Here is a 26292-nt window from a genome sequence, read left to right on the forward strand (position 1 = left end):
CTCTGAAGCATCTCCAGGAGTATCTGGCTTTTCTCTGAAGACAGGTAAATTCTCAGGTTAGCAGGCCCAACTCCTCCAAGGTTGCTAAGACAAGGTGTTTTGTCTATGTTGGAGGCAGGTCCATGCTCTGTACTTGTCATGGGTAGGAGATTCGGTTGGAAGGTGACTGTTGTCAAAAGTTGGTGACATGGGACGAATATATATTGTCAAAGTGTGGAAGAAGGTTTTTGGGGGAAGGCACAGCAGAGTGTGCATAATGTAGGATTCTTTGATATTCCATATTTTCTTCACCTGGCTTTCAAAGGTTAGTCACCCTTGCTATAAATTGTGTATTTTTGAATTTTCCAGTAGCCTGAAGTTTTTGGAGGAGAATACCACCATTAACTTGTGTAGCAACAGGACATCCAGAGCATAGAGTTTACCAACAGAGAAAGAAAGTGCTTCCCTTGGCAATTAATTCTCTGGGATATCTATAAATCCTTAAATGAATTCCTCCTGAGCTTTAGTTAGCATTGCCAGAGGTGTAGTAAGTGTTTGATTAACAACTTTTCTTCTCTTACTGCTTTTGGGCAGGCACGAAGCATCTCTGATTATTTGCGAAGCAAATTCTTTCAATAAAATCTCAAGCTGTCAGTCTAAATCATCTCTAAGTCATACAAGGTAAAGCTTTTAAGGTGTATCTACAGCAGACTGCTAGGTATAAGCAAGGTTTTCAGGCAGTGCTTTTGTATCTAAATCTGAGAAGTGGTATAAAGTATAGTTGTGTGTGTGTTTTGTTGATTTCTGAAATTATTTTTAAAAATGCATAGCAATTCGGTGGATAATCTTGAAATTATTTTAAAATAAGAGGCTGAGTTATGGATTTACCACCATAGAAGTTACTTTTAAGCCGGTCTGTTTTTTAACTTTTGCTTGCTTGGTTGTTTTGTTTGTTTGTTTGTTTTTGGTTTTTTGTCTGTTCACATTCCTGCCAACCCAGACAATAACTAAAGAAAATGAAAAGAGGATGAGGAACATGCTGAGTTTGGTAAAAGCGGCTAAAACCAGACCTGTTGAAGTCATATCAGCAAATACTCCAAAGCTTTCCATATTTGTTATTTATTACATGAAAGAGAAGCTAAATGATCTTTCTGTTAGCATCATGGACACTTAGATGGATCCACATGGAGTGTCCTGGGCCCTGGTTCAGTGGGAATGACTCCGGGGGTAGGGGGCGGGGGATGCAAGGCAGAGCCTGGAGTTGGGAATTTGAGGGCTGATAGATGATGAATGCTGACTTGAAGAGGGGAAAGTTTTTTTCGTGGCTGAAATCAAAATTGCTACCTTAGTATTCGAGTAGCTCATGCATTGCCTGATGTCTCTGTGAGCTGGGAACCTACAATCACATAGCTTTCCAGTGGTTAATGCAGTGCGGAATTGTGCTATATGTCAATCTTCCCTGCTTTTCTCTGTTTTCTCCTCTGTTGGCTCAAAGCTTCTGTGCGAGAAAAGTAGTGCTGGAAAAGCCCAAGTTTGGACCTGCTCCTCTTCCTGTTCTTTCTCCTTTCAAGCAGAGATCAAAAATTAAGAGCATGGCTGCTGCTGCTGTGTCTGCTGCTGTTGCTGTCCGGGCCAGGTAGACATCAACTTTCAAAGGAACATTTTATATCTTGGTTTAAGAAAGTTCAGCCTCACAGAAGAGTAATCAGTGCCTGCAGGGTTGTGAAATCAGCTCTTCCACAATAACATGGTGGGCAAGTCGTTAGAATATGTTCAAGGCTCCCATGCCCTATTTTTAGCTTAGCTTCAGATGGCTGCACTGAACCTTGCTGAGTAATTCTACCTTTCTGTTCCTCTTGATAACTGTTTTATGGTGCAGTCAGTAAACTAACTGTAAGTAACAAATGTGTTACGTGGGTGACAAAGAAGAATCTGCGTCTTTGAGTAACCTTTGGATGCTTGAAGGCACTAACTCTCTGACTTCCTTCTAAATCTTTACTGCATTGCCTTATATAAAGGCTTGCTTAGACCAGTGGTCTCAAGTTTTTCAATCATACCTTCATATCAGTAAAAAATTTTGATCATGAAATGGATGTATGTTTATGTATTTCTAAATTATATACATGTCGTAAAGTACTAATATATTACATTATAAAACATACAAAACCCCCAGAAATTAAAAAAAGATGAGGAAAAGACGCAATAAACACTATTTTCAAAATATTTTCTCTTTTATTTTATTAGTTGTAAAAATAAGAATCTTTTTTAGTTTATTTTATCACCCCACCTGTGGTGTGTGACCTCCACTTCAGGGCTGGTTATTTAGACATAGTTTCTACATCAGTTATCCTAGATTCAGTTTCTCCATACTACTACAGAACTTATGGGCTCTTCATAAGGGGTTTTGGGTTTCCAGTGATCCCAAACGACTTGAGCTTGGTTTGGTCACCCAGCTTGTTTATGTGGTCTTTTCAAACGCTTGCTAGACTCTCCGAACCTAGTGTCTACCGCTCGCTCTTGGATGCCCTGCTCATCACACCTGTCACTAAGCCTCCTCTGCAGGGCATTGCGCCCACTAGGAAATCCATGAGTGCTCTGGAGCCGCAGAGGAGTGAGAGGTATTGTTGGAGTGTGGTGCATGGTTGGCACTTGGGACTGGCAAGAAACTGGCTTCTCCTTCGAAGCCCATTTCTGTTGCCTGCATGCTTGAAGCGGTCTTCCTGTGTGCTCTTTGGCACAAGGTCACCAACCCTAAATCCTACTGATGTCACCTCTTTGCAAAACTGATTTGCACTCTGGTCTTGTCAGTGGTGTTTATGCAAGTCCACCGTACTAAGCAAAGGTTTCCTCAATGACAACAGGTCGCTTTCTGAGATGGTGCTGTTTGTATTGAGTTGTGAACCTCCAGGGGAGGCACTCTCACTCTAAATAGCTGACTGGAGAAGAAACAAGATATTCTGACTGGAAACCTCAATCCAGGTGAATTATTTGCAACAGTTCCTTGAGCAAGTAAGCGTCAGTTAGGCTGCGAAGGTGCTCCGGGAACAGAGTGCTGCTCTCTTTCAAAGCTCGCTTTTAATGTATAAAATGAAATAACTGGCGTACAGGGCAGTAAATAACTATTTTAAAAATTATTTGCTGTCTAAGCCCTTTGTTCCAGTGCTGATACTGTTCAGTGCACAGGACTTGGTGTTCTCATTTCCTGACCGCAGCTATGTTAATGCTTCCTTCTAAGGAAAGCTGCTTTTATGTAATTGACTTCAGTCTCAAAGGTTGTTTCACAGGACAGTGTGTGTTAAGTTTTGCTAAGGAAGAAATAATTTGTGGGTTTTCATGTGCTTATTTGCACTTTCACAAGACAAAAAAACCCTTCTAGAGATAAGGCCCAGTTATAAGTAGAGCTGAAATCTACTTGATGTAGAAATTAAATACTGAACCCAGCACAAGTAAGAAGTATTAGTTCTTTCCCTCCTGTTTCATGGCTTCCAAGGTGACCTCAGTCACTAGAAGAGGCTAAAATAGCCCTAACCTTGGGGAAAGGAAATAGTAGTTATTAGACACAGAACATCTTAAGTTGTATCAAAATTTCAAATGTTGTGTCATATCCACTTTAAGAAGGAAAAACTATTTTCAGAATTACAGTGATACAACCTTAAATACTAATTTTCTTTTTGCTGTCACATTATTAGGAAATTTTTTTATGTACACATCCAAAGGGAAAACCTCTCCAGGAGTCCTGATATTTGTGCCCCACGGGTGAAGTCTGGGACAGTGCTGCCAGCAAGATTTTATTCCTTTGCTGTAGCGTTTGTTTGCTTGCTGATACTTTAGTAGAGTGGTGAAAATTTATTCCCTAACTTCCCTTTTCTTTTGTCCCTCACTCACTAATGTGCATTGTTTATGGCATAAGCTGCACATGAAGGTTGGTTGTTACAAGAATGGAAACGTTCTTCCTGACTCTGAAACTGGCTTTATGTTTATCCATTATTTGCTCACCATGCAGGGAGAAAATCTTAACAGGCTGTAGTGCCACCTTGAGTTTGTTCAACTCTTGCTTGAAAGAGCCAGGCACAAAATACCAAGGGTGTCCAAGACCTGTCAGAAGTTTTGCCCAGAGGCCAACATGGTGCCCTCTGTCAGAGCGATGACTTCAAGCTCTTCCCTTGGGAAGCTTCTCTCTAGGATAGGCTCCCAGCACATAAACCATGGGAGGTGATGAAAAAATCGCAGGTAGTTTTATAGCTGGGTTTATTTTGGGGGTCATTAGGATTCACCTGATTTCTAAATGAAAGCCTAAGTGTCTCCAATAATCTGTTACCTCAGGAACTAGCAGGCCACATCGTTCACAAGCCTCAGAACTAAACCACAGAAGTGGCGATGGGGGAGGTACCAATCAGCGCTGCAACCAGCCTTGTGGCCGACATCACTGACTGGTTCCTTGCCTGTTCTTACAATAAGGCTACAGTTTGCCAGCAGCACACCTCAGCCATTTCTACATTTCTCTATCCTTCTGCCTGAAGGACACCCTTTTTTTCTTGTCTCGGATCCATTTTGGCTTATTAAGTAGCCTCTTCTGTGTGAAGGCATGTGCTGACTCAGCAGGATTTTCTTATTATGATAGATGATTTATATTATTTATGATTTATATGTTCCAGACAACGGCAGTAAAGAGGTGCTAGACTTGAAAAATGATTTGACAAGTGGTGGTGAGTCTTTTGGATGGGGAAGGAAGAAACATTCTTTTTGTAGGACCAGCAGTCTTTTGAGGAATTCTTAAAGTTGTAATGGGGCTGTGACCTGGAGCGAGTTTGATGGGTTATGTGTCAAATGTACTCAACAATGCAGAAAGACATTTGTGTGACACTGAAGTTGCAGACATGCACTTTTTTCATAGTGGCAGCCAGTCCTAAACTACCTTGTCATCTTGAACACCGAGCTGCTACTTCATGTCAGAGGATGTCTTCCCATCCTTTTTCTTGGAGCGTGCACAGCGCTTCTGTGCAGTCTGTCTCTGTTGCCTCAAACCCTGTTGTTAGGGAGACTTGTATCCTAAGCCTTTAAGGATTCTGACGTGTCCCTGAAGTGCCTCCATTTGTGGTATACAAATGTCTTTAAATCGCTTTTAACATTTGAACGTAACAGAACGCAAGGTCTCGCTTTGTGCTTCACTGCACCTGTGCACGCTGTGTACTGCAAATCCATCAGTGTCAGTTCAGCACAGCTACTGCTGTTAGCAAAAGCCTACAAATGCAATAGCTGTTACTCATTAAACTGAGCATTCAGGTATATTCTCTAAGCTGTGAATATTTTTTTATCCCTTACCCAGAAAAAGATTCTAAATACATCACTTATTAACCCTGTAAAGCTGGAGGCAAAAAAATCAGGGCTGTGAACCTGTGTTTTGGCCTCATGGTGTGTTCAAGTTCTTGCATGTCGTATGGGCAAGACAATATTGTGCGTGTGCAATACTTGTAAAAATAGCTCAAGGATTTTTACTTTACGAACTTGGCACAATGTATAATTAGGTGAATGACCCCAATGAAATATGCACGATGCATGTGTGCTGTAAATTTGTTTTTCTTTAATATAGGACAGAATACAGGGCTTCCAGTGTGTTAACTGATGGGTTTCCAGATTGCACAAAATATGTATTTGGAATTGTTTTGGCTCTACTTTGCAACATTGTTGAGTTCATGTCTTGGTTTTGTGATCCTCTCAGTTTGCAAATGACCTTCATGAGCAATCACTCCTCTACTTTGAAGGTTTTTAATGAAAATATTTGTTTTCAGCACTGCAAAGGCAAATATCCATTGTACAAATACTGCTACACCACATAAAAATTTTATGGTGAATTTCTTATACTTGAACAGCCTCTCGAAACGAGAAATGAAAAATTTTCTTGCTGGCAATGTAATTAGTGGCTGCTTACGTTCTATGTGGATCGCGATTAAGCGCGGTTTTCATCATTTGTGTTTTTAAATAGCTAAAAGAGTTATGCTAACTGTTAAAATATAAAGGCAGCTGTAAACCGCTCTAAAGCGACAATATAAAATATTATGCATATCATTTAATGAATAAAGAAGCTTATAGCTCTTTTAAAATACTTAATCATTTGGGGGAGCAGTGGCCCATAGAAGAAAATTGCATTTAATTAGGTCACTTTCAGATTGATGATTTTTATTAAGATCTATAATTATAATCTGACTATATGGGTATTTTCCTACTCTCCAAGAAAAAAAAATATTGAAAAAGTCTGGGAGTGTACCAAATTTACAGTAATGGTTCTGCTTTAACCTGCGTCACACCAACACTTAATTTTTTTAATTGGAAGTTGCGAAGCATTTACTTACATAAACTGACTTTTCCTATTCTTAAAACAATAGCTTACAAATAGAACTCACAGAATGTTGTCCTGGGATGATCACCCCAGCATCAGTGATGACGGAGTAGTGGGTGCTGCTCTGTTGCACCAGGGTGCAGGGATGTCATTCCAAATCTCTGTTTCAAAAATGCTGTTGCCCTAGCAAGAAATGCAATTTAATTTTTCCTCTGTTTCTGAGCAGTGATTCCCTGGAGACTACCCAGTCCGCTGCTTTTATGGCCTCCTCGGCAAGGAGCATGCCCGCCTGCCCAGAAAACGCGGATGTGAGACCTGCTTCCACCAGCACCACATCTGCCGCAGCCCTCAAGCCAGCGGGACTCCAGAGTGCTGCCAAGTACTCAGGCTGGCAGCCTGCAAACCAAGCAGGTAACTGTCAGCGAGGCTTTTTCTTGTTCACTTTTCCTGAGCTATCCAAAGGTCTTTAAAACACACTTCACCATAGGTGAAAGAAAAACAGCCTTCAAACGGCCATGTGTGTGTTTTGAGTGCAAGCCAATTTGTTCAGAAAACTGCTTTAGCAGTTTTAGTAAACCAGTATCTCTTTGTAAGTAGTCTCATAGATGTAACTGATTTCACAAACAAGCAAAATCTGATGTCTCTGACCTCTATTAAAAGCATATATAACAATTAAACATATAGATACAGTTTCAAGTTGGTGTTTCCCATGTGACTGTAAATTCAGCAGAGCATATTCCATGCTATTTCAGGAGTAGGAATACCGACAGATATTTTTTCCAAGCAGGTGTTAATTAAAAAAAAGGTTAATTAAAAAAGGAGTACATGTTACTTTAAAAACAAACAACTAAAACATTAGAGTGGTGATGTATTTGACACAGATTTTATTTGAGCAGGGTGCCATAGTACCATTGCATAGGTTTGTGATACGGAGTTTTGTTTAAAGGTAGATTCTTGCAAGGACAAGTTCAAATAGCTTTGAATGTAGTTTAGTGATTGTTATCCTTTTAAACCCTTACCAAAATGTCTTATGTCTGGAAAGCATGCCATTTTTTTTTCTGAATACTCCTATGTTACAACCCTATCTGTATTAAGACATGCAGTATGTGTAGCTGTCTCTCTATACTTTTGTAATATTATATGCAATAATTTGGGGTTATCTTTTAATGTAACTTGTTTCTTAAACTGAATCAGTCCTTGGTGCTGAACTAAACTTGAGTAGTAATTTCAAAGGACCTGGGAAATCTGTATTGCTAATTAAAATTTAACTGCATATTTTTCTTGTAAGAAAGATGAATATTCTTGATTCTCCTTCTAACAGGAGCTAAGATGCTAAATAGCTTTAAAGTTCTACTGTTAAGGGTTTTGTCTTTTTGAAAGTACAGAAAAGGAACTGCAGGGGCTCTGGCATAAAAATAAAGATAAAACACATTGTGTTAATGCTGTGTGTTTTATAATGGCTTTGGCACATTGGCTAAACTACTGTTGCACCTGGTAACCAGTATCTGTTGTTTTGTTTGGGACATGCAGTTCCGCTAGTCAGCCTCAAGATGGCAATGCACTTTCATTTCTATACTTCCCTGTCAAATATCGAGTGTATCCTTACAGACAACGTAAAATTAGTTAGAACTAGGTCATTTTAATTCTAGCATTGTTTTACTTTTTTGAGTTAGCTATCATTAAAGGACAGCGGTACATTTTTGGTAGCATTAAGGCAAATGTTTGTGGGAATGTGATAATCCTGCATTTATCTAAGTGACTGATTGTGCTCCAGATTTGGTGTAACTCTTTCTGTCTCAAGCGATAACTTTATTTTACTTGTGCAGAAACCACTTGTCATCTTGGGATTTCAGTAGTACTGCACCCATTCTCAGTATGTTTGTAGGTGTTTGACTGCTAAATCCTACTAGCATGCTCTAGTATTGATACAAGTCTAGTGTTTTAAATAGACTTTTTTAATGATGGACACATGAAGGAGAAAGAAAAATTAATTAAATTACACTTGATTCCATGCTTCTCTTGAAAATTTGTGCCCATATGCTTGGATAATGTGAAAATCTCTTTCTTCACACTAGAGCTACCCAGGAGGTAGGTGAGGAGGGAAGTCAGCCAGAGCATTTTTAGTGATGTTCCAGAATAGCTTACGGAAACCCTTAGGACATTCATGCTGGTAGAGAAGCAGGTGGAAGGCAATGATCGTGAGGACATCAGCTCTGTGCTGCCTTGCTTTAGGGTTCTGAGATGTGCTGCTTAACTTCTAATGAACGAAAGTCATTGCCGCCTCTGAAAATACTGGGGCACTCAGAAATAAAAACTGTAGGAGAAAGGCATTGAAACCCAAAGTTTCCTAAATTGGAAAAGTGCAGGGAGGAAAAGGCAGCAGTGTGAATAGCAACTCTCTGGGGATTAACAGGAGCAGAAGGTCTGATGTCCCAGCTGCTGGAGGAGCTTCAGTTAATGTTTGCATCTTGGGCATGTGTAGAGTCATTTGCTGCTGTGGGAAGCTGGTCTGCACTGGTCCCCATATGTGGAACTGCTCACTGGAATGGTGGGGAAGAATGGACCACTTGGACATATTAAAATGCTTATGGGTTTTGTTCATCTTATAAATTACCTGACTTCAGTCTGAAGGCAGAGTCTGCAAATGAGTGAAGAAGTGACATACCTGGGGTGCCTGTTAGCCCCATTTCTGTGTTGAAAGGAAGCATTCCATGATTTGATTGCAAAACCAACTAAGGTTTTGCTGTACCGGAGCTTACTCAGTAAGGCTGAAACCAGCAGTCTGACAAAACTGTTCCAACAGTTGCATGTTTTGATAAAATTAGTCAGATGTTGAAGAAAAAGAGACTGTCGCCATTTCAGGGCATGTGTGGACTTCAGTCGTTAATTTTGCTGTTCATGCTCACAGACTGCAAAGTTTTCTTTAAAATAAAATTGCCATTGCTTCACAGACCACACAAAATTTGGCTTCATAGGTCACAGGCCTGATAAAATTATGAGCAAAGAAAAACTTCTCCCTTTGAGTCTGATTGATTTCATAGTTAAATTTAGCTTAGGAAATAATTAGAAGGAAGACATAATCTTATGTAAATGTGTATGTCAGTATGCTATTAATAGCTGAATCTTATTTGGAGTACAGTTTTGTAGCTCTAATAGTACTCACCCTTCTAATGAATACTGTAAATAACACCAAGCTGTTTCCATAGCAAAGCAGACATGTAACAGCATTTTGCTTGAGGCTGTGGAAGCTGTAATCTGCTATCTGATGGCGTGGCATGAATATTACCACTGATCTTAATTATTAAGATGCCTGATTACACAGATAAGTCATTGGGTCAGACAGCATCTTTCAGTTTATTACCTGGAATCTCCCTTTCTTGGAGAGACCACCAGAGAATACCCTAATATTTTTTTAAATAGAAGTAGTGTGCTTTCTTTTTTGGGTTTTGGTTTAGTGTTTTGGATTTTTTGAGTTCGTGGAGGGTTTTGGGGTTGGGTGTTTTTTTTTTTTGTTGTTATTGTGCAGAGATGCCTAAAGGTGTCAGAGGGTTTTTGCTGAAACTGCTGTATGATCTCCCTTGATCTCTATTGCAACCTGGCAAGAAAAAGATGTGGAGAAAAAAGATGGTCTGAGATTAACAGATGAGATGTCGAACCTGGAGATGCTTCAGGCGTGGAGTTTCCCTGTACAGAAGTCAATCATGGTCCAAGAGATCTTGCAGTGATAGCACCCTTGGAGCTGAACTCCCCTCATCTGCTGTTGGAGAGCACTCATGGGGTACCCACAAATGCTACTACTTTAGTCACCCACTGTGAAGGTAACAGAGGGTTTTATCCCTCTCTGGAATAAAATCCTGATATTACAGAATTCCCCAGTGGTTTCGTAGAGGAAATGAGGAACAGCTGCCTCATGCTGACTTTTAAGGCATAGCTAAGAGGCTGGATAAGCAGGATAAAAGCCTGGCTTTTCAAACAATGAACAAAAATGTCTGCTCTTTGACACACTGTTGCACAAGGAGTTGATGATGTGGGGCAGGTGGGGTGTGCACACAGTGCAGCAGTGGCATCTTCCTGGACAGCATTTTCCAGGCAGCATATTTGCTGTCAGCTTCTCGTCTGTAGTGGTGATTTTTTCAGTTGCTGAAATAAGCTAAATTGTGGCTGTTACTGTGTGTTAAGTGTAGAGGCTAGAATTTATAAAAATTCTAACTTTATTTCTGTTGAGCTGTGATGTTCTGCTCACCCACCAGAGGGAGCAGCTTTTCACAAGATTATATTCAATTAAAAGCCTATAACATCCTAGCTACATCACCATGAGTTATGTTACTATTTGGTAGCTAACTATTACCCTACGTTTTCTTCACCCCCACGGAACCCCAAAACATTTTACGGGCCCAGTAGGATGTGCAAGCACACGATGAGCACAAAGGAATGGCTTTCACCCACCTCTGCCATGCAGTCACTTCTTGGTGAAATGTACCAGCTGCTTGTCAGCGTGCTGCAGCACTCCACGGCATCTTGAAAGGAAGTGAATAGCACTGTGGCAAATTGAAACTGCTGGGACAATTTAAGGAAGTATAATTACCCAGTAAACGCAGTTACACAAACATGAACTATTCTTGTGGAAAGTGTGGCTGGATCTGCGATGGTCAGAAGCAGTTGAGGCTTCCAGCATTATGTTTCTTGTGTGGAATTGCCTTCTCTTTCCTGGCATCTTCAAAACGCTGTTGTTGGAGGGTGTGCTGCTGGTACAGTGGGGCCCAGAGAGCCTGGGCACCAGGCACAGCGCTACCAGCACCATGTCCTGCCTTTCCATGCAGGAGGGGGGCAGGCAGCATCCTGCTTCGCTTGTGGGAGTCCAGCGCGATCGCGGGGGTCCCGTGGTGAGCTGCTACAGCTGATGGCCAGAAAAGCTGGTTTCCTGCTGGAGAGGAGGGTTTCAATGCAATCAATGACCTTCGTTCGTCCTGGGCTTGGCAGTTGAGTATGAGGATGGGATGGGGAGGGTTTGCAATAGAATTGTTCCAATCTTGCAGTTTTGAATGACTGGTTACCTGCATGTGCCAATTTCCTTATTCCCAGGATCTCTCTCAGCCTGGTACCAGTGGGATATATAATCCCCTTCCAGTAGAGCTGCACAGGCATGTCAGCATATTCTGCAATACCCACAACTGTCAGTTTCCTAATCCTGAGCCAGCACATGTGTTAAGCACATGCTCCCTTCAGCAGAGGGAACACACTTGGAAGCTAACTGTAAGCATAGAAAAATTGCTCCCCAGGCAGCTTTGTTTGAAAAATTCTGCTATTTCCTTGCAGTTGTTTTTGTGTGTTTGGTAGACTTGCATTTGCCATCTCTGGACTTATCCTTAGCATGCTGTTTTGCTGCTTTTTTTTTTTTTTTCTATTTCTCATTCCCTTGGTAGTATTAGAACTTCAGAAGCAGAAGAAAATACAATCCTGCTCCTGGGTGTGATTATACATCCTGTCCTGCATATACTGACAGTTTGGGCCTTTGTCTCCTTCCTTGTGACTTATTTTATAGAAGTTTACTAAGGAAAATGGGGTAAAAGTCCGAACTGTATCAGACTGGGGAGTTTGGCCATAAGGTCAAACAGTATGAAGCTGGGGAGAGGGAAGGAGGGACACACTAAGATTTATTATGTTATCACAAAATGTTTGTCCTGCCAATAAGGCCTTGCTCAAGATCCATAAAGGGATGGACAGCGGCACTTTCTGTCCTTGTCACCTTTTGGTTTTCTGTGTTTCACCTGTAATTACCCCTATCTCAGTTCTGCTGACCTTACAGGCCACATTTACTGGGTAAGTTAAATTAGTGGCCCATCGGCTTTGGGAATACTTTTGCATGGAAAAGGCAATCAGACTAGTGTGTCAGCATCATCTTGTCCATAAACTTCTGCAGTTTTGCTTTTAGGGCCATCTCATCCCAATTTGTTTCCTTTGTAGAACAGGAAATTAAAGGCAGGACTAATTATCATACGGGATCAAGGGGCTGCATGCCCATTGAGGACCACGGTCCGAACTTTGGGAAGAAACTGGAGTAACACTACAAGTTACTGAGGCAGATCCTTGTTGAAGATTGCTCCTCCACAGTGCAGTCACCATTCATAAAAACAAAGCCATGTCCATAAAAGTGATATGATTGACAGGCCAAAACACAAAAGCTTCCTGATCCTAGTGGACTGTTATTAATTTTTCATCTAATCTAAATTATTATATCGTCATGTGACAGCAAACCACAAGAATTTATTCTTACAAGTTAAGTAATGTGAAGTCACTTAGCCAAGCAAAACCCATTGTGAAACTAGAGTAATTTATAAATGTCGAGCTTAATTTGATGGCAGTAAGAAATTGTAACTCCTGCAGACATGGTGGAAATATGAATATGTTTCTAAAACTTGAATGTTTATATTTAAGAAGGGGCATATTGTAGTAATGATGCAGAAATTTGCCACCTACTTGGAGGCAGAATGACATGGTGTGCCTCCCTACAGGATCTGCTGAACAGAAACTCAGCTTTGATAATTTTCCTGTGATTTGATGTTGCTAAATTCACATATTATGGCACCAAGCTGTGCATTTAAATTAATTACATACATAAATCAGATAGAGGCATGTTCCTTTCTCTAGTCATTTAAACAAAGGTGAAGAGGTTATTTGTTTCTGTGGTTATTTCACACGCATTGAGCGGGAACATTCACCATCTTGCAAAATGAGATGCTTGTCATTTTTGATTTCTTAAAAAGCAGCGAGCCTGTTACCAAAGTCTGGCTCACCAGATCAGTTCCCCTTCATTCGCTAGCACCAGCTCAGAGCAGTGGTGTGCTGTGTTCTAATAGGGCAGAGCACATGTGTAGGGCATCCAAGAATTATGCCTAATATTTGTTCAACAAACGATAAGTCACTATTCTTCTGGTAAATGCATTCTTAGCACTGTTCAGTGTCAAACATCAGCTCCATGAAGATGGCAGATGACCTGTGCATGAGCAAGACTGGACAGTCCTGCTCTCCACAGGCATAGTCAGGCTGTGCAGGTCAGAACAGAAGCCAAAAGTGAGGGAGGCAAAATGTTATCTGCAGGAAGCTATCAAATGGGTTTCTGAACTGTCACTCCAGAGAAATGAAACACCGTTGTACAGGTGTTCATCTCCTCTTTCTCCTCGAGTCACATTTTTGGTAAAAGCAGTGCCAGTTGTGCCAAATTTGTGACGGTATGTGATGTGACAAATCACAAGGAGACAGGCCGAGCGAGCCCAAACCACCATACTCATTTTAATTAAGATGCTTTACAGCTAATTTAGCCAGAGCCTTTCCAGTTGAAAGGCTGGTTGCTAGCACAGGAACTAGCCCCTCAAGTTGCAAGGGTTGTTGAAATTGGGCCGGGGTGGCACCTGTTGTGATTTTCCGCAGAGTGCATACCAGCCTCCCCTGGCATTTAGAGACATGGTAATGGTTTAATCCCTCCTGTTCTGCCTTTAATCAGTGGCAGGAGTTTAGCTCTGACTGCCCTCCTAAGACTCCTTACATCAAAGACAAAATGAGAACTGCTGAATACAGGGGTTTTGGTTCTTTTTTTGTGGTGTTTGGTGTTTTCCTCCCCTCTTGCTTGTCTGTGGCTTTCTGCATTGACCTTGTGCGATTTCATGCGGGCCTGGGAGTGGATGGGATGTTATATGCGGCTAATGTAATGAGCTGACAGCCGAGCTCTTCAGACACATTGCTTCGGCCGGCCATCTGTTTGGTTTGGAGGGAAGGAACAGGAAGATTTCTTACTGTACAGATATATTAAGAAAAGTCAGAAAATTGGACATATGAAGCTTTATATTTTCCATTTATAATACAGTAGTTTGATAGCAGCATATAAATCACTGAGTTAGAACACTTTAAAATGAAGTTCTGGCACTCCCAGTGCTTAAAGTAGCATTGTTATTTATAGATATTACATGAAGTCTGATGTTATGTTTAAGTGAGCGTTAAACAGTTCAGGCTGTTGTATTGTTGCTACGCACCGGAGAACCTCTGTCAAAGTGACTTTGGCACCGCCACGTATCCGCCTCTCTCCCTTTGTCTTCCAAACCTTTCCCCAGTGTTTGCAGTTATCCATGTGCTCAGCGATGGAACAGCCTATTGTTAGTCTAACGAGGGCAGAGTCACACTGGGATTTTTGAAAAAGGAAAAAAAGGCAGTTCTTTACCTTGCCTAAAACTTTGTTAAATATTAAACTAGCCATACCAAGGAGTTTAGTGAAAGCAAACACTGAGGGTTTGCTAAACTTAAACCTAATCTAGTAGAAAGTTAATAGTCAGGTACAGAGTGTTTTCTGTTTTATAAAGGCCAGCTATGACAATACACTAATGCAAATCAACAGTGTTTTAGAGGGTTTAATTAAAGAGAATGAAGGTGAAGTGAAGCCTGCAAAACTCCAAAATTCGGCCACAGAGATCTTTTGACAGCTTGCAGAGAAGCCAAACTTCTCTGGCACTCAGGGTAGAATAGCTCCAGATGGGGCATATAATTCTTCTGAATTATTTCTTATATTTATTTATTGTACTAACTTCTTATAAATTATAATTCTTCAGAGAACCCAAAAAAGTTACTGTACTTTGTCCCGTTTCAAACAACAAAGGTGGCACCCAGAAAATATGTGTTGGGGTAAATGTGTCTTGAGGCAGTTGAAGCTCTTTCCTTTTCCCTCTCCCCCACACGGTCATTGTTCAGAATTAAAAATGTGCATGCACCTTGCCAGATCTAGGGTACCAGGGCACTCTTTGAGAACAGAGTTGCAGATGGGGTCCAAAATCATATATGTAAAATGTAAAAAGCAAAGTACAGAAGCACAAACCCCAGGAGAGCTCAGACTGATTGCCAAGAGTCTTTGCTTTGAGTGTAATGATTTGTACCTACCTTGTTATTACTGGTGTGCACTAGTAAAAGCTTCTCATTGCAAGAAAAAAACCCCATGTAAGTTTTCTGGACCTGATGTTTTTCTTTAAAATACGTGGTTGTGTTTCAATCTCAAAGGTTCCCAAGGGAATAGGGAAAAGAGAGGAGGAGAATGTAGGGACCCTGAGAGTGTCTTCTAGCTCTCTGCTTGCAGAAAAAAAGTCTTGTCCAGTACAAGGGTGTTAAACTTGGCTGTTAAGTAAAAGGAATAGTTGGGAAACATCAATGGTCATTCTAAACAAGTAAACAGACCTAATATTTGAAATTCTGTAGCTACAAGACATGGAATATTGTTGGAAAAAAACCCTACCTGAGAATTCATATGGATTTTAAGTAAGGAGCTAATAGTGTTTTTTTAAAAATAGAAAACCAAACCAACCCAACAAAAATACTACCACCAAAAAAAAAATGTTCTGTGGGTTGCAGTGGAAGTAATGATCCTCTGCTAAAATTGCCAGAGTGTTAAGCCATGTTTGTGGCCTGTGGAAGGACTCAAGTGGGCAATAAAAGCTGTCCTCCAGCTGCTGGGAATGAGGAAGAGGCAAATCAAGCAGTGAGAAAGGGAGAATGATGTATGGTGAAAAAAAGGCTAGCAGAACAACTGTAGAAGGTTTACAAAGAAACCAGTATAATAAATGTGGTGAAATAGCTATTAGGGTACTTCTGGTGGTGTTATATTCTTTAATAAGAGTATGGATCTAAAGGCAATGGAAACAGACTGACTCCTTTTTAAAATGAAAGTTCTGAACTGAAATAAACGTGAGTCCACTTCAGCACAGGAATAGAGGGGAATAATACTGTGCAAGACCAGTGAGGTCTTAATATGAACACCAGCAAAGGGAATAATCTCCCTTGACAGAATGCTGAGGGGACAAACTGTGACCATGGGCAGGGAGCTTCTTGGTTTTACACTAGCCTCAAGAGGTGGAAGAAGAGAGCATTTAATAAAATGATTTAAGTCTTGCTTTTCAAGGATTTTTGAGCAGAAGGCAACCTTTTCTGTCTTAGTTCTCAGCTGCTGGTGGCATCAATAGTCATCAGTTAGATATTGTTCCCATCATAGACCGACTAGTGATATAAATTTACAAATGACAGTTGAAAAGCCTTTTAGAACATAGTTTTTGTCCAGTATCCAAAAATATTCTGGCAGATATAGAAGTAGCTGAAGGCTTAGCGTTTATTTGTTATTCCCCTTATTCTGTTTGCATTGTGGCTGTGATCCCATGGGAGTCCTGCGTCTGCTGGAGGTCTGGGCATTGAATTTGCCTTCACAGATTTTAGCGGAAGTGGTCCATCTGTCTTTGCTGGTCCTCGGCACTAAATGCCCAGTTTATTTTTGCTTAGGCCACAGCTCTTGCTTAACACAGTACAAATCTGTGTGGTTTATAGTATGGTTTTCTTAAAAGAGAATTTTTGTTTTAACATACGGTCATTAATAGACCTAAGTTATTTCCCAAACTGATGGGCTATCTCCTTTTCTCCTTTTTTAGTCTAACAACTCTGAGAGAAAGTTTATGTAGACAAATCATGCTCCTGGCCAGTAGTAATTTTAAAGTTGAATAGTGTTCAGAAAAGCATCATTCATAAAAACAGCATTAATGAAAGCTGTAATGAGACAAAAGAAAATGGAATAATTGTGGTGTTTGTACTTTTCTTCCCCCCCCTCCCCCCCCTTTAAGCAAGCAGAAGGACTTTATTTTTAACCACACAGTGCAAACGAGAGCTAGCCGTGTCTGAATGGGCTTTGGGATTCAGCAGATAGCTCAAACAGAAATTAGCAATACACTACAAGCTGCACTGCAATTAGATTTATGGCAAAAGCAGTCTTCAAACAGATTTGGTTTTAGTGTGTATTTTTGTCTTTTCATGAAATGGGACCTGAAAATTAGAACGCCATGTGTGATGACAGAGGAGGAAAGTGCTATTAATCAAACCCACTTTTGTTCACTACTTCAAAGCCTTTCTGTCACCTTTTCCATTTTTATGTGTTCCTATGTCTTCAGTTTAGCAGGCATTTATAATCTGAAATGAACTACAGTAGCAAAGTGACTTGTTCAAGATCAAATGTTTCTTCTTGCTAAATACTTTCTATTCAGGAATGCTGGATGTTTCTAGAATCAGATGTCATTTTTCATGACATTGCAAATTAATTAATTATTATTATTTTACCTGAAAGGTATTTGCAGCATTTCTGTAGGGCCAATCAGCATTACACTAAGATAATGATAAATGATTTTTCATCTTTACCCTGGAAATTGATATTAAAGATGGGAGAGGATGACTAGCACAAAGATTAACAGCTCTACAAGCTAGGTTTTCAGCAAAGCTACACGCTGCTGCCATGACCTTGTGTTGGAGAGTATGTTGTGTCATTACAACAGGAGCATCATCCACTGGCCGACATCTGTGTCATTGCTTGGTTGTTTCTTTCTGAGCTTTCACTCGGATCTTAATATCTTTTTGATTTACAAGGGTTCGTATGGCTGCACTAAAGCCTAGATACTGAGTAAACACTCATGGTTTCTCTTGCCTGTGTTTACAAGGAAAAGGCTATGGAAATGTGATGGGTTTTTTAGCATACCTGAAAAAGAATTCTCCACTTGACAGGAATAACTGCTCCCATAAACTCGTGTTGCTCTAGCTTGTATGTTACCAGGGTACAAATATCAATAGAGAAGAAAGAAAAGCAGAGGACTGTTTGTTTCTTCATTACCCTTGGCAACAGTATCATCTGTGCCTTTCATTTTTGTAAATGCATTTTTCATACTCTGTAAGACCTTCTGTCTACTCTGTGACTATAAAAACCTGAGCACAGAGGGAAGCGTGTGGATGTATACATTTCTGAAAGCATCAGGAGGTTTTTTTCAGTGTCCTAACTTCTATGAAGAGGATGGGAATGTGGCCTTTGCAGTGCTTCAGAATGGCAGTATCTACTCATCTAGATTAGTGTTTAAATTCAATTTAGAAATGTTTTCCTTTTACAGTACTGTATTTTAAGTTCCCGTACATGTTGTACTGATTGTGTGCTCTTGTTTAATCTGTTAGTGAGGACATATGATCTATTGCACTCAATGTAAAATGTTTTGAGTAGGTATGTTGTATTCTCCCATCTCTGTTCATACACTGATATTCTTGGCTTCAGCTTTTGTATCTAACGCAAAGTAATGCCTTCACAGGTTGTATATTCTTTTGCCTAACTTCTTTAGTATGTTGAAATTTGTCTACTACTTCAAGTCAGCCAAAACGATTCTGCGTTATTTCACAGACATTTCATAAAATAGGTGGGGCTTACTTGGTGGGGGAGGAGGGGAAAAGAAGTGCTTTTTAATTCGTTCCTTTAAGTAGGCAGGTATACGCTGCATATACGGTATGTTAAGCAAATGTTGCCGGTTAATTGTATTTCAAGATAATTTACTTGGTCCTGAAAGACAGTCTTCTAAATGCTTTTGACACTCTGTCCCCAGCTCCTGTCAGTGGATGGACATCAAACAGCATTAAATCACCTGGAACAACTGCCCCAAATGAAAAATTAGTGACAGCACCCCAGCTAAATGAGCAAGACACGTTGGTTCAGAGGGCAGAGCATATTCCTGCGGGAAAGCGTACTCCCATGTGTGCGCACTGTAATCAAGTCATTAGGTTTGTATCTCTTCATCCTGTGGGCTCTCTGACAGGGCTTTGTTTTGCTTTTATGGTTTTTGGTTCCTTAGTAACAAGTGTTTTAAGGCTTTATTTCAGTAATGCAGAATGCTTTTCATGCGTGGTTTATTTAATAAAGCTGAGAATGAAGTAATGATGGAGGAAAACATTGTGAACTGCTAACAGTCACAGCCTTACAACCTGTTTTACAGAGAACCAGAAAGCTGGGTGGAATAGAGCAAAAGTAGAACCGAAGAAAAGTAAGCAAGTTTCGTTTTCACTTACACACCTTTTCCAGTAAAACTGAGAAGATTACAGAGTTGAAAACCAATGAGAGAGTATATAAGACTAACTTGTCACAAATGTTGATTTACAAATCAGAATTTCTAATTGAGAAGAAAAATAGCAGGCTCCATCCATGTAAGAAAAGCAAAGAATAGAGGTTTAATAATTGTTAGGACTGGATTAATTACAATTTCCTGCAATGTTTCAAGCTGTTTTGGTGGGCTCACTGGGCCTTGGGAATTATGGTGGCTGGTGTTATTGACTTGTGTGACATGGGTAGAAAAGATGACACAACATAAATGTGAGTTTGTCAAGTGAGATTAAGTTAAATAAATTGTGCTGCACCCCGAATATATCCTATCATTACCCAGAATTTTATATGGAGGAAGAACTGAATCTGGGTCGCATTGTTTGGTCAGTGATTTCTGACAATTAGTCATGATGTCTCATCCAGGGAACTATAATCACTTTTTGTGTCAATGTGCAAATCATCCTGGTTTTTACCTACCTTGCATTTTATTTCTTTCCTAAAATAGAGATTTCCTGGGATTACCTTTGGAATAAGGGACAGGCAACTCAGCAGGACTACAAGGTTGTTGTGAGGTTATGCAGGGAGGTTATTAATCTGGCTACTGCCATTAAAAAAAGAAATTTTTCTATAAATACACTAGCAACAAAAGGAGGGCTAAGGAGAATCTCCATACTTTATTGGATGTGAGGAGAAACATAGTGACAGAGGATGAGGAAAAGGCTGAGGTATTTAATGCCTTCTTTGCCTCAGTCTTTAATAGTAAGGCCAGTTGTTTTCAAAGTACCCAGCCCCCTGAGCTGGAAGACAAGGACAGGGAGCAGAATGACGGACATTGTTAGTGCCCTACTTACACCACTGAGACACACGTGGCTGTGGGGCTGGATGGGATCCACCCAAGGGTACTGAGGGAGCTGGTGGAACTGCTCACGAAGCCGATTCCCAACTATCTCTCAGCAGTCCTGGCTAATGGGAAGGTTCCAGTTGACTGGAAGTTAGCAAATGTGATGCCCATGTACGAGAAGGGCTGGAAGAAGGATCCGGGGAACTACAGACCTGTCCTCAGAGCCAGGGAAGGTTTTGGAGCAGATCATCTTGAGTGCCATCATGTGGCATATACAGGACAACCAAGTGATTGTGCCCAGCCAGCATGGGTTTGTGAAAGGCAGGTCCTGCTTGACTGACCTGATCTCCTTCTGTGACAAGGTGACCTGCTTAGTGGGTGAGGGAAAGACTGGATATTGTCTACCTGGACTTGAGTAAAGCCTTTGAAACTGTTTTCCCACAGCATTCTCCTGGAGAAACTGGCTGCTTATGGCTTGGATGGGCGTACGCTCTGCTGGGTTAAAAACCGGGTGGATGGCCAGGCCGAAAGTGTTGTGGTGAATGGAGTTAAATCCATGTGGTGGCCGGTCACAAGTGGTGTTCCCCAGGGCTCCAGTACTGGGTCCAGTTCCGTAGGAGAGGCTGTGCTATATTTCACCACAGTTAAAGAGACTTTGATTAGAAAACGTGAGTTCCGAGAAGTGAGGAGCTCTGAGCTGTATAAACTTCATTCAGTATAATAGAAAATGAGCCTTTTCACCGTGGCTTTTTTACAGCATCTTGAGCCTGGCTTGGATTCTGCAACAGATGATGAAGCTACCTTTAGGGATGAACAGAGTCCAGCTGGTTTGCTTCTGTTAAATTTCTGTTCTGATAGTTAACTATCAGTTCAATTAACACAACGTTAATTTCAGAGGACTCTTTGCTAACTGTTTTGTGATGTTTTGGAGAAGTTTTTCCTACTTCTATTATATATGTAAAGAAAAAAGAATATATGATCTGAATCCCCTTGAAGCAATAGAAGAAACTTGTACATCTCTGTTGGGAATTTGTATATCTGTTTGAATCCAGACTTTTTGTTTCAGTGCAAAATGGATGATTAATATCTAAAAGATCTACACACTTTTTTGATGAGGTCTATCTGATTCATTGAACAGTTAGGCCTGTATAACTGTCCCATCTGTCTAGTATTCTGACTTTTTTGTTACCTGGGCAGTAGAGAGCTTTAGGTTTTTGTCTAGTAAATAATATTCAAACATCCATGCACTTTACTTTTTGTTACCATCATTTTAGTTTAAAACTAAATATGATCATAGCAAATCCACTGTGTGTTGCACCTTTCATGCAAGAAACTTCAGTGCCTTTTAAAGCACCTGTAGTATAGCAGGGTTTGTTGCTCTCTGCTGTGGGGTCTTGAAGCACAGTCCACAGGTCACTCCTGAGCAGCCAACCTCTCCTCTCAGCCCTTAAATCACTTGCTGCTACTCTTCACTTTGATCACATTGAAAAGGAGATGAGCTGCTGCCCTGTAAGTAGGGGTGCATGGTGGTCCATGGAGCAACCATTGTTCCTCAGTGACTGCATGAGGAAAAACTGTGGAGCCCTACTTGACAATACTTAAACCACTGTCACCTATTGGAAGTGACACCTCTTCATGAGTGGTAACTGATAGCCACGTCTAATGGCTTTGTCATTTTCTGGTGTTTGTTTAAATCCTTATATTTCTTCATATGTTAAATGCCACCTCAGTTATTACAAGCAAGCATTGTTTCATGTGAGGATGAGTTCACTTGCATTAATGCCAAATATACCTGGTGTTCACAGCATTCAGTGGATTTGAAAAATTGCAATGGCACTTCGAATGTAAGTTTTAGCATAATTACAGTTCATGCCCTTAGAGGTAGCATTACCTATGAAAAGGTAGGAGGAAGATCAAGTGACATGGCATTGTACATCTGTTTTGAAGCCAAAATGCGTTGTGGGGTTGGTTACCTTACACTCAGGCATAGAATAACCATGACTGGTTGAGCGAAAAGCATTTCTTAGGGACACCTTATAACTTTTTAATAGATCTTTAATTATTCATACAGAGATCATCTGAAGATTCTAGTTTTTTTCCAAATCTTCATTTAGTGACCTTTTCTTTCCATGTGTAAAAGAATCAAAGCTGGAAGGAAACTAAATTTCCCATGATGTACTTGCTGTGATGGTCTGACAAACTCCTGACATTTCCTGATGAAGACTTTTGGTTCCTGGGCAGCCTTACCTAGTGCTGCAGTACAGAGTTGGCTCTTCTTTTGAAGTCCAAATGTGTTCTCCTGTATCCCCATTGATAACATACTCTTCGGCGTGTCTGCTTGTGCATGATGAGTTGTCACTTTTTCACACAGCTTTATTGTTTTTGAAGGCAAAAGTACAAATGGTGCTTCCCTTCAGCATGTACTGTACATAAATGTTGTGGCATTTTCAAGTGAGGAGGGAAAAGAAACTTTCCAGAGTGTAGAATGCTGTACAGTTAACTGCAAAGTGAGTGGCCTACTTAATGGATGTGGAAATCCTCTTAATCTCTCAGGCACCAAATCTCAGTTCTGGCTTGCTATGATAATAAAAGCCACATTAGAAGCTATATTATTGCCACATTAATACATCATGACCATACTGATGAACTTGCATTTAGTTACAAGAGTGAAGATAGTGAAATTACACTTATATTCCATGTACGTTATTTACTTCTCCTTCCAGTTTGTCCCTGTATCATTGCTATATGCAGGACCCAGATGTTTTTGGTGGCTACCCAATTTACGTACTTAGTGATTCTTTGGGGCATAAGATTCTGTAAATACTGTTGTAAATGCATCAGAACCTCTTAAAAAACAAACAAACAAATTACTATTTGCCTTCATCTGTGAGTTTGGGTCACATGGTCTGGATGGTGATGTCAGAATTTGTTCAGACAATTCTTACCCTAGTAACCTGGAGTAAAGGTGCATTCATAGCCAGCTTTGCTAATTGGATCATCCTGTATCTTTGGATGAAAGGAACATGGGTTTTTAACATCACCTTTAAAAATATTCTCTAGTTGACAGAATGATGTGGGATTTTTTTTTTGTTGGGATTTTTTTAGTTTTAAATGGAGAAGGAAGGATGAAACCGTCTGGAGCCATTTTCCTAGCATTTCATGCCCTAGCTACTTTCCATCACGTTGCATGAGTATAGGCATTGCAGCCCCCTTACTCAAATCGGGGCTTTAAACTCCTTTTTAAATGAGTACAGCAGATAATTACCTTTTATTACTGGAAATTATAATTTTGAATGCAAAAATATGCAGAGACCAGGAACCTCTCCAAGTTCTGAATATCATGTTTTAGTGTATTTTGCATGGCAGGTGGTTTTTTTTACTTTTTTCTCTCTTCCTTGTGCTTTGGGGCAGCTTTTAAGTTGCTGGTATCATTAAGCTGCAGCGTCAGCTTGACATGTTTAAAGTACGGCCTGACTAAATGTAAAATTGTATTTAGAAAGCACTCTTCTGGGCACGTGTGCACAGGGAGCCAGCCCGCTAATGGAACACCTCTGAGACATTGTGCAGAGCACGGCCACAGCTGTCTGGGGACTCTAGGAAAGAAACTCTGTAGATGCACTCTCGGGCTGTTCCCCATCCGTCCGCGTTCCTGCGTGCTGTCCTGAATGGCTAACCTCAGCATGTCAGAGCTGTAAACTCTGGAGAGCGAAATGCAGCAGATGTTGTAAAAATTCCTTCCCCTCCCGTCACCATTGAACTTACTTTCCATCGCAGAGCTAACTGAGCCTATCATTTCGGTGCAGATGGCCAGAAACTCAATCCTACCTGGAGCTAGGAGAGCCTCTTTGGTGTCAGACCCGTGTTAATGAATCTGTTAAATTAGGCTGTGCTGACACGGCGCACTGAGAGCACTTTGTTGTACATAAGGGCTTGTATTGTTTGATCAGTACATAACTGAAAGGGCATTGATGTAAAAAGGTGCTTGTAGAGCAGCGGGAGGGTATCAGGTTAGGTCAGTGTTTGCACTGCTCAGGCATCCGCTGGGAGCAGGGGCCAGAGAACTACCCTCAACCCCGGCCCCCTCCTTAAAGGGCTACGAGCTGCTCTCCTGGAGCCATTTTTCTCTCCTTTCCCTCTGGTATTCAGAGGTGAATAGAAGAAATCCCCCAACAACTGGGTTATCCCATAACAAACTTGTTGGGTAAGGGCAGCAATTGAATTTCTGACTCACAAGAAATGGGTATTATCAGCTCTTAATGGAGTCAACTCTACTTGAACATTTGTGTCCTTGATACAAATGCATGCTGAAAGAGCTGATGGTATCACTGAGTGAAATACCAATTTGCAATAGATAAAAAGAGTCGGGCATGTAGGCAACATCTTTCTTCTCTTCCCTAGCAGCCCCTTCAGCACTATATCTAATGCAGTTCTAAAATAAGATTTCTGAAATGCAGTGAAGCAAAGAGAATTAGTATTTATTGTGGTCAGGTGTTTCTGGGAGATAGTTCAATGGGAATACATCTAGTCAACATTTGATGCTTTCTTAGAGTCCCTAGAAGGAAAGAGGGATGGACCAGTATGAGGCTGTGAACAGCATAATAATGGCACAGAGGTATTGCGGGCTAAGCCTGTTAACATCTTTTGCAGGAGCCATCCTAGAATTGTTTGCTTAAAAAAATCTCTTCTTTCTAATCAGAGGACCCTTCTTGGTGGCTTTGGGGAAGTCGTGGCATCCAGAGGAGTTTAATTGTGCTCACTGCAAAACCTCCATGGCTTACATTGGATTTGTGGAAGAGAAAGGAGCGCTGTATTGTGAGGTCTGCTATGAGAAGTTCTTTGCCCCTGAGTGTTCAAAGTGCCAGAGGAAGATCCTTGGAGTAAGTTACCAGCAACTGGCCCATTTTTCAGTGGAAACAATAACCACAGTGTTCAGTTCTTCTCTGTAATTAAATTCTTTTATCTGGCCCGGTTTGAATTCCTCCGAACATAGTCTGACATACCTTTTCAGCTCCCATCACATACAGAATGTGGGTTTGCTCTTTTAATGTTGAGCCTTTTCAGTCTCTTTGAGAGAAGGTGCTGTAGTCTCCTTGGCTCTTTTGAGTTCAGCTCCTGTTTTCATTAAGCTGTTCTGAAGCTGTTGTGGTTACTAGATTTTCTTGAGTAAAATGCTTTTAATTGACAGCTTTTTACAAAATTGGAGAGGGGGGAGGGGGAAGAAAAATCAATAATCCTCCTTAGCTAAACTGACTGCTGAGGAACATGCTGGTTGGCTAGATGTGAAGTACTGAAATATTCCCAATGGTAATGTAGATAGAAAGACACGTTATCCTACTCGGCACTAATACTGCTAATTTGAGCCTGCCAGCTGATCATCCTCTGCTTTACTGCAGGTAGCAATGTGTCTGGACTCTTGTGTAACTGGGGTCACATTCTGGCTCTAGCAGTGCACTTCTGAAGTCCTATTTGGCACTATAACGTCTTCCAAAACAACACAGAACAGTTGTAATTTTCTGGGTAATGTCTTCTGATCACAGACTTAAGGAGACATGGAAGGTGCTGCTTTTCTTATTTCTGTGGACTGTGGTGGGTGAGATCCTAATTAAGACAGAAAAAGGTGACCAAATGAGTAGATACATCTGTCCAACGCTACACTGAACCTTCCAAAAAATGAAAGGTTGCTTATGACGAATAAGGAGATACACCATAAATAAAGCATCTCATTAAGTTTAACATCAGCAGAAATGGCACGCACAACCCTTTTTAAAGCAGCAATAGGAAACAAAGTATTGAAACAAATCACGTGTGGAGGCATGGTCACCACAATCTAGTCATCACATCAAAATAATGTGTTAATAGCACTTTTTCTAATCCCCACAGGAAGTAATAAATGCTTTGAAACAAACCTGGCACGTTTCCTGCTTTGTGTGTGTGGCCTGTCATAACCCTATCCGCAATAATGTCTTCCACTTAGAAGACGGCGATCCCTACTGTGAAACGGGTAAGAAGCAACACAACCAAAGTTTATTGTGGCTGTGCCAGGAAGCAGAGCTTATTAAGGTTGGAGAAAAATTAAATTCCTTGTTCTCAAACTTAATAAGTGTCCCAGCAAATTCATGTAACTTTGATATGTCAATGCAAAGCAGCAACAGTGCTGTAGGTGCTTTGAGTTTGCAGCAGGAGGAGTTGGTGAGAATTTCATAGAATCATAAAATGGTT

The 26292-nt window shown here is 40.7% G+C and overlaps 1 protein-coding gene across 1 annotated transcript in view; it reads left to right on the forward strand.

The window, feature by feature from the left end:
- LOC104503863 (PDZ and LIM domain protein 5-like) overlaps nt 1-26074 on the forward strand; it is a gene marked incomplete at its 3' end in the record, with an annotated part of 43599 nt that extends 17525 nt beyond the window's left edge. Inside the window, exons 6-9 of the mRNA XM_010154578.1 lie at nt 6543-6727; nt 18742-18916; nt 24770-24950; nt 25954-26074. Of these exons, the coding sequence (XP_010152880.1) occupies nt 6543-6727; nt 18742-18916; nt 24770-24950; nt 25954-26074 (662 nt within the window). The remainder of the gene's footprint in view (nt 1-6542; nt 6728-18741; nt 18917-24769; nt 24951-25953) is intronic.
- Nucleotides 26075-26292: the final 218 nt, after the last annotated feature.

This window comes from Eurypyga helias, unplaced genomic scaffold, assembly GCF_000690775.1.
Source record: "Eurypyga helias isolate BGI_N326 unplaced genomic scaffold, ASM69077v1 scaffold34066, whole genome shotgun sequence".
Classification (NCBI taxonomy): domain Eukaryota; kingdom Metazoa; phylum Chordata; class Aves; order Eurypygiformes; family Eurypygidae; genus Eurypyga; species Eurypyga helias.